The sequence below is a fragment of the Aptenodytes forsteri genome, unplaced genomic scaffold (genome assembly GCF_000699145.1).
Source record: "Aptenodytes forsteri isolate BGI_AS27 unplaced genomic scaffold, ASM69914v1 Scaffold185, whole genome shotgun sequence".
In the NCBI taxonomy this organism is placed as follows: Eukaryota; Metazoa; Chordata; class Aves; order Sphenisciformes; family Spheniscidae; genus Aptenodytes; species Aptenodytes forsteri.
This window is the reverse complement of record NW_008796214.1, coordinates 2,390,021-2,403,143: the sequence shown is the minus strand read 5'-3', so window position 1 is coordinate 2,403,143 and position 13,123 is coordinate 2,390,021. Positions and strand designations below refer to the sequence as shown.

Sequence of the window (13,123 nt, the reverse complement as noted above, 5' to 3'; positions counted from 1 at the left end):
CGCTGCGGCGGAGGCCGGGCCGGTGATTACGAGCTGCGGTAGCGAGCGAGGGATCAAGGGCTGCCCTAACGGCACTCGGTGGAATCAGATCATGGGCTTTAGGGAGGTGCGGGTTGTCCACCAGAAATACGTAGGCGTTAAAAGGTACAGTGGAAAGGAGGCCTGGCGTGGGGCAGCCGTTTAACGTGGCACCTTGCGCTGCCCGGCAAACCAACCGTAAAAGTCACTTTGCTAAACTGAGGGCATCCTGAGGTGGAAGACGGGCGTGCGAGGGTGGTGCTTGTGACTGCCTCCGAAATACAACCGTGATAATTCGGCCCTCCTGATTTAATTGGCGTGAGCGGGGGGTAGGCCCCATACAGCGGGGAGATGCTGGGGGGGGATCAAAGGTGAGGTCAGCTGGCCGTCGGCAGCTGTCCAGCACCCCCCGCGGCCTCATGCGCGTGTGCTCAATAGTACTGAAAAGCTATGAAAATAGTAACTAATTACAATGCTCGTTACTTTACTGACTTCGAGGCGAGGGTAATCAAGCACAGGAACAGGCTGCCCAGCCAGGCTGCGGCTTCCCTGTCTTTGGGGATAATAGTGGGACAAGGCCCTGAGAAACCTCATCTAAGACAGCCCTGTGCCCTCCAGAGATCCCCAATTATTTAATAATTCTTCTGTCAATCACAATTTTACAGCACAATAAAGGTTTGGTTTATATATTTGGTTTATATAACAACAAAGACATGGGGGATGATCCTGGATGATGGAAAAATCTCGTTACCCCTTATTTTATCACGCACAGAGTGCTGTGGTATTGCGTAGCAAACAGTAACTCCTACGTTCCTCGTTAGCTGTTGTACCTGGTGCTCTAATTCCAGATACCTGAACTTAAAATGTTAAACCACTCATTAGGCCTTCATGGCAAAATGGATACCTCAGCACAATTTGTAACTTAGTAATTTTGTAAACACCCTAAGGTGTAAGAATTAGGAAATAATTTACAAGGCACCATGTAAGAAGACTTACATTCAAACTCAATTGCTTGGGTATTCTTTCTTAGGGCTGGTATTTGTGGACACATTCCTTTTCTCCACTAAAATTAATGAAATTTCTGTCATAGTCCTCACCTGTTACACTGCTGAAAGACTGAAAAGTTTTTCCTAACGTTTAAATTTATTTCCCTCCTAATGTTGGATGACTGCTTGCTTTACTTGTGTGTGCTACTGGTAAGTAAAAAAAGCAAGCAACCAAAACTCTCTTAAATCTATTTATTTTTCTCTCTTTTAACTCTATCCTTGTTAGAGGGGGTTTTTTTAATGCAAGCGAGGAACAAGTGGTACAGTGGTCACTCCAGTTAGTTACATCAGGCTCTATTCTTGTTGTTGCTCAAGAAAAACTTGTAGACATTAATGAGATTTTACCTGCATAAAGATGCAAAGCTGAGTGTAGACTAACGTATTTAAATCTCAAAGGTAACAATTCTGTGCTCTCTTCACTGCAGAGGAATACCTGATCAGCTGTGCTTAATTTAATCACTTTAATAAGATGCTGCACTGGAAAGCCTTCGATTTTTCCTTTTGCAGATCACTTTAACTCCCTGTACACCGTCAGTGCTTCCATTTCTCCAGCCAGTTATGTGGTCTGAGACTGTTAGTAGTATGAAGGTATTACTTGTCTACCGTAGAACAGCTACCTCAGATTTGATTGTTCACAGAATTTAATTACTAATTCGGGCTTACATGGTTGTAAAGTATGGTCACCTCTTGCATATGCAATCAGCTATAAATTATTATGTAGGAGTAGCAGCATTTTAAGCTTGCTCAGTAGCTGCCAGCCGTCACTCTGTGTTATGTCAGGTTATGCTAGCTCTACTTGCACTGGCAAAAACCAATGCTTCTATCTTGGTTATTTTTCCAAAATCTGTTCTGCTTTCTCTAAAGCCTGCTTCTTGTAATGTTGCACAATTAATGGCTTTAGAAAATAAGTTGCTTTGTAAGTAGTGTTTTGCACCTTAAGTCTCTGCACCGCGGTAACCTCTTCTTCCCTTAGCATCCCCACCAAGCGTCATGCCCATTGCGCATGGCCCATGATTAAGGGATCCCTTCCCGCTGGTCGCATGGATGTCAAGTGTCAGGTAAGTGGGAGGGCATGCGGCCGCATCCCCTCACTGCCACGGCACCCCTGCGGCCCTTGTCAGCCCTTCCTTCCACCCACCGCTGTGCTGGCAAATCCCTACTGATGACAACTTCACAAGAGAGAGGCAATAAACACCCAACGTGAAATGAAACTGGAAAACCTGAGAAAGGAATCAGGCAGGGCTCAGACCAGAAAATCCTGGAGTTTTATATGTTTCTCCTCCTTTGAATGAAGTAGGTAAAAACCTGTAACAGAAACGTATGCTTGGAAACTAAAGAGCATCTAACATTCAGATGTGACTTCTCAAAAAGGGTAGCACGTATTTCAAGGCACAGGGTGTTTTGTATATCATATCAGAGAGCTCACAATGTGTACCTCGCTTAGCAGAATTAATCTGAAACCTTAAGATGAGCTTTAAAGGTCCCTTCCAACCCAAACTACTCTATGATTCTATAATTTCTCTATATCGCTATTGATACTGACATTAATTGTGATAAAGAGGTCATAATGCAAAACCAATTTTGTTCTCTGCATCACACACTTATGTATCAGTGCACACAGCTGTATTATAGGACGTGCCAAAACCATCTGACTTTACTTGCTTCTGCTAGCAATATGCTTGTCTCTATTAAGGTCACCTGAGATGGCTCTAACACTGACGCTGACACTAACACTGTGTTTCTCTCTGATGCTGAGAAAAATCTGCTTATTCTTTCGGCATGGGTAGTCTTATTTTTCACTTTTTATTTGTTGCATAAAATTTAAAGCATTTCATCACAGTTACAAGAAAAATTGCTAGAGTAATGAATAGGAGGGAATCCTGTCCACTATAATCAAAACCATTTTGTCACCTCATATGAAACTGCCCAATATTACTGTGTTCTGTTCTTAAATGTCAGGGAGGACACTTGACTTAGTGGTTTTTTGTTAATAACACAAAAGATGGAGCACGAAATGCTCTCCTGTCTGACTCACAAAGGAGCTATTATTGCTTAATTTTCCGTCTTCTCTGTACAAGTTACTATATCAGACATTTTGACATAATCTTGGTTCATTGCTTTATATATACTGACAAGCAAATTTCGCCAAGCCTTTCCAGTCTCTGCATGCTGCTGAATTCTTTATGTCAGTACCCAATTCTTTTCACCTCCAATAGGTTCCACTCATATGCATAATGCAGCAAATCACAAAGCCCAAAGTATCTTTTCTTCAGTCTCTCTTTTACGAAATAATTCTTGCACTAATAGCTAGATTATTTTTTCATTTCCCACAAGTATCTGGAAAAATATGCTAGTATATAATTTCTACTACTTTGTTAATGCCTCCTAAAAGTTATTTCTTATCCTAATGCATTAAGTATAAAATTAAGCTTATAAATGATTCGTTTTGTGTGTGTCTTTAGAACAGAAATATTGAACAGTTACAGTCCAAGTATAGCCCTATATCTGAAAAGAGTTTGTCAATCCATGAACATTTTACTGGATTGCATCTCGTCGCTATAACTGAAGCCTGCATTAAGGGGCTAGCCTAACTCCTCTCTGGCATCAAAATACAAAATTAGAGTCACAGCACAACTTGTAAATCTTTTCCTCTGGAGAAGATGGCCTTGAAAAAAGCACAAAAGATCAAGAGGAAAGCAGTTCTGTTAACTGTTGTGATTGAATCTTGACGTGTCTAATGCTGTCTGTCTTTCTGTCTGCACTTAGCCCTATAGCTCAATAATAAGGAAGTCTGAAATTCCAAGATCTTGAGGATATCTGACTTCTTATTGGTGAACACCATTGTTGATCTGTTACTGCATTTTTAAATTTATTTATCTTTGGGGGGGGGGGAAATTCCATCTCCCCTCTTTTATAAGGCAGTGTTTCACAGTATTTGTTTCACTATTGTATATGTTCAGGCCCTAAGGCTATTTATAGGATAGGCAGTCTGGGTGTTACCTGTGCTAGTTTTGGTATTTGAAAATGTTGTAAGTGTACCCATGCACCTAATTTTTAATTTATTGCGGATGGTCAAAATTAATGAATTTGAAAAATAAAATTAAAAAGAGGCAAAAAGTGAGGCAGATGAGCTTTTAGCTATTGGCAAAGCAAAGCTAGTTTTTACATCACCTTTAATTTCTTCCTTTTAGTCTTTTCAATGTGGATAATTTTGATGTTTGAGCAATTTTGAGGATATTGGCAAAGGTGCAATACCTAGATTTACAGTTTTAGTAAACAGTCTTATTATTACTCTTTTGTTTAGACTTTAATTCTTCCATCCACCTAATTTGTAATACCTAATAAATAGTCTTACAACTGTAACAACTATAAATATTTTCACCTTAGTAAACCTAATACAACTTTTCCGATTTGGTTTTATAAATTTTAGTTTGGGAGGAACTTTTTTAGGAAATAATTGTATCTCTGAAAGGAAATTCCAGTCTTGTTTTATAAATCTGACCTCAAAGAGAACCCTGATCCCAAGCTATCTTCTGGAAAGCTGTGGTGCAAAGGCCTTTTTCTTCATGGAAACTATGGGCCTGTAGAGCGGGAGCGGACACTGAGAAGCTGTAGTGCACTCCACTTTTTCTCTGTAGCAAAGGTAGGCTTAGACTGTCCTTGACATATTTTTATCTAACTTGTTCTTCAAAACATCTAATAAAAGAGATTCTATAACCTTCCCTATATCCAATTTTTCCTACTAGACCCACAAATACAAGGTTATTAAATTTAATGGAAAGGCCATGGGAACAGAGTGTAATTGTATATTTAACAATGTGGGGGAAAAAGGGTACATCGTACACTGTATTTAAAATGTATAAAGTACTGTGATGGTCTCCTGTGTTACTGTGAAAAAACTTAAAATAGGTTTCAAGCTCAAATTATGACTTGTTAAGGCCTCTAAATTTGTGTGGTTCATAAATTTTTAAGCTGTTGTTTTTACTCCAGCAAAACACGAACAGTTCTGCAAATTGCAGGCCAGAAGGTTTATTCATATGAGTCTGTCACGGGAAAATGGGCAGAGCTTCTCACGTCAGCAGGGTAGCTCCCTTGAGTATTAGATTGTAAGGTTAAGCCTTATGACTACAAGCTTGCTTGCTCAGATTGTCATGCTTACGTGCGTGCACTTTCTCTTTATCTTTGATCTGACTCCTCCAGGGAAAAGCAGCCTGAAGTCAGTAGCTGGACGATTAAAGAGTAGCGCATTTCTTTTGTCTGGGAACTCAGTCAAGATTTATTTCCTGACTACCCAGCTGCAAAATATTTACTATGAGAAAAAAGAAACCATGAGAGTCTGTTTTATGGCAGCAAGACAGCTCTTCCAAAAGAATCTATCTACCAAACACTACCTTCTGTAGTATGTATTTTGATTCATGGGGCAAACTTTATGGTCAGAGCTGAAGTTCTGTATCCTGTTTATCATACATAGGTCTCACATGAATGTCAACATGTACATTCCCGGCAATTCCTTACATGTATTTTTCATTCCCTTTTTTTTTTTCCCCTCTCAACAGCACATGCAAAAATATACTAAAAATGTAAGTTCCTATTTTTATTCTTCTTTATTTTTCACCAGGAAGAAACTGAGTATGTTCTAGCAAGGGGGGCGGGGGTTATGTGCACAATTTAACATGCACGTAGGGAGGTGCTTTATACTCAGCAGTCCTTACGTAAAATGTTTAATTAAGCTGTTTGCCAGTATCAATAAGTTTGTACAACACAGTGTGCCTCTGGCACCTAATTTAACACATGAACATTCTCATTTTTTCCCCAGTAATAGTTTAATAGGCAGAGTTAAATGGGACTTTTGCATAAAAGGTCAAAAGTTAAAATACTAATCAGTCTCATTTTATTTGCAATTACTTATTGATGAGGTTTTTTTGTCAAATATGGTTACAGTATCAATAAGTTTGTACAACACAGTGTGCCTCTGGCACCTAATTTAACACATGAACATTCTCATTTTTTCCCCAGTAATAGTTTAATAGGCAGAGTTAAATGGGACTTTTGCATAAAAGGTCAAAAGTTAAAATACTAATCAGTCTCATTTTATTTGCAATTACTTATTGATGAGTTTTTTTTGTCAAATATAGTATACCTCAGTGATTTCATTGTACTTTAGTCAAAGCTAAAATAGAAGTGAAATTGGTTCTAAGGAACGCAAACACATTGAAGAAGTGCTTAAAGTCAGATAAGGCATCATTAGTTATCTTAATTTTCCTCCCCTTAGGGATATTGAACTCCTGCAGGAACTTCTAAAGATCTTCCTATTTAGGTAATTTTCTTTCGTTTTACAAAGCTTGTCTTTTCTCTTTTGACTTGAATGTTTTATACAAATGTAACACTGCTTCACCAGAATTCATCCCGCGTCAGATGCCATTCCTACCTCTGCTCTTCCAAGAGCAGGGCGGGTACCAAACAGATTCAGGAATGTCACTGTCCAGCAAACAAACGTTTCCTTTTTGCCCCGGGGCAGAGCCAGCCAACATGAGAGCCCCGTTACAGGTACAAGGTCTCCTCTGGTGCTTGCTTATCCACACCTTCCCGTTGTTGGGATGCTGAAGGGGGAACCAAAACTGTTTCCCACCATTAGCATGGGGTTTGGAGTAGCAACTTGGCTCCTTACTTACTTGCTTACTCCCTACTAAATCTATGCGGAAGTCCAAAAGAAGGATTTAAGAGACACAAAAATATTCTTAACACAGTCCCTGTTCTCTTTTATCCTGTCATATTTTTCAACTGCCTTCTCCAATAAAAATGTCAGAAATGACAATTGTATATTTTTATTAAAAATGAGCAGACTGATTTATTACTAAGAAACTACCTGACCCTGCTGACTCCAACCCCCCTAACGCTATTTTAAGAGCAGTTATCATTCATATTTTAAGCTTTTCATATAATGATAATAATGCTTCTTAGCTAAATTATCTAATCTTAAAAGCATCTGAAGTGTCCAACATCTAATGCTTTCACCTTATAATTTGTGGAAATAAGAGATACTAAAAAGTACAGGATTACTTATTTCTTCCCTCTTTTAGTTTTTTTCATTTATATACTTGCCACAAACTGTAAACCATGCACATTTTACCCACACATTTATCTAAAAGTCTATCCATACATTTGATTCCATGTATTTTCCCAAAGCAAATTTTGTTCTTCATTTACCAAAAATAGGATTTATTCACATATATACATGTATACTTTTCATAGTAAAGGAATTTTCTCCACACATTGACTAAGTATTTTGGCAATTGCTCTAGTGCTTTTACCATTAATTTCTCTGTGGTGTCTACACATCTTGAATTCTAAAAAGCCTAGTAATGCTTTAAATTTTTCTGTGCAATTTCAGTTGCTTGTTATTGAGGGAAGACAAATTAGGGCAAGGTGAATTCTATGGTTTGATTCGAAGCCTGTGAGCTTTGTTATTCTAATCTCTTCTGGCACCAAGTCCTGCAGCCATGAGCAAGTTAAAAAAAAAAAAGAAAAAGAAAAAGCCCTGTCTCCTTCATCCTGAAGTAGACAGTTTCACTGAACCAGGAAAGGTAGCACAGGAAGCCCTAACTGTGGAGTATGAAATGGCATCAATAAGGATATGAGATGGTTAGAAATCCTGAGCAAAATGCTGAAATTCATTGGCCACTGCAGAACATAAGCATGTTATTTATTCTCCCAGTTGTTCCCTGTGTGTGACAGAAATGGAAATCCTCTGACATAACTAATGAATTCTGTTATAACGGTTACTGCAGTCTTTACCATCTGAATACATGAAATTATTTAATTGGAGACTATACAAATAAAAAGCAAGTCAGAGAATGATAGCTCAAAATAAGCCATTTCTCTGGCCGCCTCTCCCCTCTCCATCCCCCCTTCCTCCCTATAGACAATATTGTGAAGGCCAAATGGCCAAACTGCTGTTTTGGGAAATTGTGGAACTGACAAAAGCTGACATACACATAAATGTACAAATTTCTGACATGCACCAGTGCTGGAAGATTTAAGAATTATAACAATTAAAAAGATTGCTCTAGACCGTCATTGTAAAACTATTTATGTCACATGCTTGGAAGAACTGAAGGACCTTGAAAACAGCAATCTTTAGACCACAGGTTACCACGGTTTGGTCCTCACTTTCAGCTGAACTTGTTTATACAACATAGGTGTGATGATAGATATACTATAGACATGGCTGTTCAAAGTCCCTGGAATAAATCAGGAAAACCATTTTCCTACAGCTTTGGAATAGGGTGTTACCACTAAGATAGGATTTCCCGTAAGAAGAGAAGAACCTGATGAGAAACTCCATCCTAAAGCAGAGAAAACGTTGCTGAAGTTTAATCTAAATTGAAGATACATGTTTTAAACAAATGGGTATCTTCTAGTTGTTTCAATGGAAAATTAAGAAATGGTTCTCTGAATTGTCAAAGGGTTCTTCTGACTGATGCTGGCAGCCACGAGAGTGGAGGGAGAAAGGGGTGGAAACTGGCACACGTGAAATTACAGCCAGAGGCAAAGAATGGAATAAAAGAGTAGTTCACCCAGCTGTTATGACACTTTGCTGTTCTATAAATCAGGCAAAATTTCCAAGGTTAATGCTTTCTACTGTTGCCATATTCTAGTCTGAAAGTTTAAAAATGCATGTGATCATGGCCAAGTCTAAATCTAAATTCCAGAAATACATTGAGTTGAAGCTGACTCCTGTTGTAATAGTTCTAAGCATTTTCAAGTGTTTTCTTCTCATGAGCACACCTCTTTCTTGCAAGGGTTACGCTTGGTCTCATTGTTCTGATGAGTTCTGATTGTTCTGAGACCAAGTAACTGATCTCAGGCATAGCAAAACTGGGAGATGTTCCCTCACGACTCCTCATTCTTAATTACAAATTAAGACATGACCCTTAATTAGACTACACATGGAAGAGTTTCTCTGCCATTCTGGAGTTCAGAAGTGTCTTCCGCTGTCCTGCCATAACCAGGAAAGCTGTCAGCACATCGTTGCCGACATCACAAAGTGTTGTAGCTGTTGCCAATAAAAAAAGCCTCATGGCCTGGTCCGAGCATTGGTATTACACAAGCAGAAGCAGCATCTGGGTCCACACTACCATAGTCAATAAAAGTTTGTAGCGTGCAGCAAGGTATCCAGTGGTCTTAAAGGAATTTCTGACATTTATTAGTAGTATTTCACTCCATGCTTACAGCTGCTGTAAAATAGTGTAAATAGTGTAGAACTTCTCTATGACAGAATACTGTATTTCAGTCTCACCAGCAGTTTCCTGTAATCAGTATAATTAGATTAGGATTGATTATTGTGTCATGGGTTACAGTAAAGGGCTCTGAAGATAGCGCTGACTGGAGTTTTGCCATTTTCCTTTTAAATTTGAACATAAATCCTGAGCACACATACTATCTGTGATTTTTTTTAAAACATTTGAAGTTTAAAATACGATGTTTTTTCTCACAAGGTGCTGTTTCTTTCAGCAAGAATTTGACTGAGACAGAGAATCTGCTTTTCTCTGCCAAAGAAAAAGCTGTCAGAGAGTGCCAGGAGAAAGAGACAGTAAGAGTTACTGCCTCTGGGAATTCAGGCCCTGAAAAATCACAGGTCCATCCCAAATCTAGTGGAAATAGGATGATACTGTCCCAGGAAATTCAAACTATTTTGCTGGTTTTAATAAAAATTAAAATAAGGATCCTGAGTTCACATAGCAACTGTGTGTTTTCTTGGTAAGATTTATTCATGGCATCATTTCTCCACCGGAGTTGAGTATTTGACTATTTGACTCAGTTTTGGGAGGAAATCTTATCTGAAGATCAGCACACAGATCAAAGGTCTCTGGATATAGCACAGTACGATGATTCAGTATAACTCAGCAATTTACTTTGTCAAATTCTGATGATTAACTAATTTTGACATTAGCGAACTACCTAGTTTAGAGTATAGCAAACATATATATAACCCTCACTGAAGCAGTCTGAAGATAACATATTAAAACATACTTTAACATATTTTTCAGACTAAAATTTTTGTTTGAAGTCAGAAACCAAATTCTTCATTTGACTAATGCAGTATTATGATGATGAAATCTAAGATGTTCCTAGATATATTACTTTCTCAGGATGTGTTAGTATCTTATTTACCCAGCATCATGGAAATATGTGGCATACATTCTAATTTTGTATTTAGAAGTTGTCAAACAACTGCGAGAGTTAAATATATTTCACAGTAGATAGATAAAATTGATTTCAGCGGATTTGTCCCTGTTGCCAGGGTCCTGGCTGCAACTTACTCGCCCTTCCCAGCCTCACCTGAGCTCACACCCACACCCCTTCCTCCACTCCCCCAGCTCATTAGCCCGGGAGCCCCACTTGAGCTTGCTCAGGTCTTGGCCCCTGTTGCTTGAGCTCTGCTGTAGGCAGGTTTGTGTTCGGTCTGGTCTCTTGCTGCTCCTGAGGTGCTCTCTGGACTTGCTGGTTCTGCTCATTATCCTGCCTTGTCTGAGGCTTTTTTTTGGGTGTCAGCACCTGTTACTATCACCAACTTTGCCCTGCTTGGCTGCTGCTGGACTGTACCCTGGTTGGTAAGGTCTCTGTCCCTCCTTGTGTTGTATTTGCCCTTGGCTCCTGGCTCCTCTGGAGTAGTCCCACTTCTGCTGCTCTCTATAGCTATATTTTAGATGCATCTAAAGTAAAAATCTAAACAAGCCTACTGCAACCTTTGCCCATAGGTACCGTGAAAGCCTTTCACAAATATGGTCCCTCGCTAACACAGCATTATTTCTATGAAATATTCAGAATGGCTTTAGATTTACAAGCTAAATATACTGTACAAGGGTTTTCAGGCTTTATTCAGTGTTGAAAATGGCCATCATTCACGTATTTCATGAAGTGAGCTGTTTGTTGCTGCTCTGCAACTAGAAGTAGATTGGAGCAGGCAGTGAGTATATAATAGAGGCTACAAGCTCAGTGACAGACTATGCCAGAATCTCTTAGATGGTGCAAATGTTATTTTTTCCTCAGATGGGCAAAATACACACTTCTTTATAGTTTTATTCATGTCTGTCAGTTTTGTATGATGCACATTAAGATGTCTTTTACGCAGTCTAATCTGCGTAAGTATTCGGGTTTGGAGCGTTATTGTGGTTTTGAAGTGAATCTCCAGGCTGCCCGCTTACTGCATGTTGATTTGGTATTTTCAGCACCATCTACTGATTTTATTTTATTGTACTAAATCAGTAACTAACACAGCCTTAGCTTCGGTCATAGTCTGCGCTGTTAACCTTACTGACCACAGTAATATTTAAACTCCTTCAAAGTTGACAGAAGCATGACACTGTTTTTGATTTTTGCCTAACTAGAAAACTTATGCTCGTAATTGCCTTAAGAGAAGATAAATTGATCTAAGTTGATTTAACTTGCGCTCTGTCCCATGCTCTAATCTAAAGAATGCAGGAATAAATTGCCAGATGCTAGGGCATTTTTCTTACTGCAGAATAAGAGTAGGAAAAGGTCAGGGAACAGGCCTGCCACAAGTCCTTGATAATAATAGTTTAAAAAAAAAAATTCCTAGCCTTAGAAGTTGTATATGGATTTTTGGGAAAGATCTTGTCTGTTTTTGTTGTGAAACTATAAATTGATCTAAGTTGATTTAACTTGCGCTCTGTCCCATGCTCTAATCTAAAGAATGCAGGAATAAATTGCCAGATGCTAGGGCATTTTTCTTACTGCAGAATAAGAGTAGGAAAAGGTCAGGGAACATGACTGCCACAAGTCCTTGATAATAATAGTTTAAAAAAAAAAAATTCCTAGCCTTAGAAGTTGTATATGGATTTTTGGGAAAGATCTTGTCTGTTTTTGAGATTGTGAAACTTTCTATACAAGTCCCAGATCCTTCTCTTGACTCTCTAACATCTTCAGCCAAGTGTCATACAAGCTAAGCAGAAAGACTTCTATTACATACCAACTAGTTTCATTTTCCCTTCAGTTTTAAACACTTTAGGAAATACGCACTTTAATTTCTTTTTAGAACTTCCATTAAAAAAGGCTACTCGATATTAGGATTACTGAAGTGTTACCTGAGGATAGGTGGAGAGTGAAACTAGAACAGATCTGAAGGCTGCCCAGCCTTGGAGTTTCATAGTCTGCATAGTGCAAGGAAGACTCTTACAGGAGCGGTTAGGGACATGAGTTTGAGTCATGTAGTCTTACCACTGGGCTTGGCTTTCAAGAAGGCATTTAGTACTGCACAGACAAAAGTGCTGGTTCTGGGGGCTGTTTGGAAGAACCTAAGCAGAGTTTGCATTTCTGATTTTTATTATCCACATGTTTCAGTTGCCCCCAAGAACTTTGGCTAATCGCGTTGTATTGTTGATTATAAAAGCCAGGAAAAACAAAAAAGACAATGCATTAGAGTGCTTCACAGAAACTGTGCTTTATACTTCTGAAACAGAAAAATCAATTGGATATACAAGAAAGAAATATTTCAGTGGAGATACAGATGGAAGTGTTTTCTATAGAACATAGTCTGTCCTGTTTCATGGTTTTCAGATGTATAGAACTTGTGGCAAGTCAGATATTGGAAGAATTATGCAAATTAGATTAGCAAATTACATATGCTAGAGAGCATAACTTTATCCCCTTTGCCAGCGTGTGTTATCTATCTTCCAGGTGTATAAGAGATTCCATGCTAACAATTAATGCTTTAGCTGTGGCAGCTCATAGTTGTGATTAAGCCACATGGAAGTTCAGGTTGACTTTTCTGCAAATCTGAGCAAAACTCATAAATTACAAACTCATCACACCACCACATTAGCTCTCATCACTGTTGGTAATTGGCCTCCCAAAAGCTTGCAGGTTTGATGCGCACTGGTCAGTAAGGTTTTTAAGGGGCTCTCTAGTCGCTTAAGACAGTAGATGGAACCAATGTTCCTATTTCTACTTTTCTTCCCACTTTTAATGTTAAGCCTCTCAATTTGTGTCGTGGTTTAATCCCAGCTGGCAACTAAGCACCACCCAGCCGCTCACTC

The 13,123-nt window shown here is 38.9% G+C and overlaps 1 protein-coding gene across 1 annotated transcript in view; it reads right to left on the bottom strand.

Annotated features, from left to right (window-relative positions):
- CFAP36 (cilia and flagella associated protein 36) overlaps positions 1 to 439 on the bottom strand; it is a 21,806-nt gene extending 21,367 nt beyond the window's left edge. The window contains exon 1 of the mRNA XM_009288484.1: positions 305 to 439. Coding sequence (XP_009286759.1) covers positions 305 to 439 — 135 coding nt within the window. The remainder of the gene's footprint in view (positions 1 to 304) is intronic.
- Positions 440 to 13,123: the final 12,684 nt, after the last annotated feature.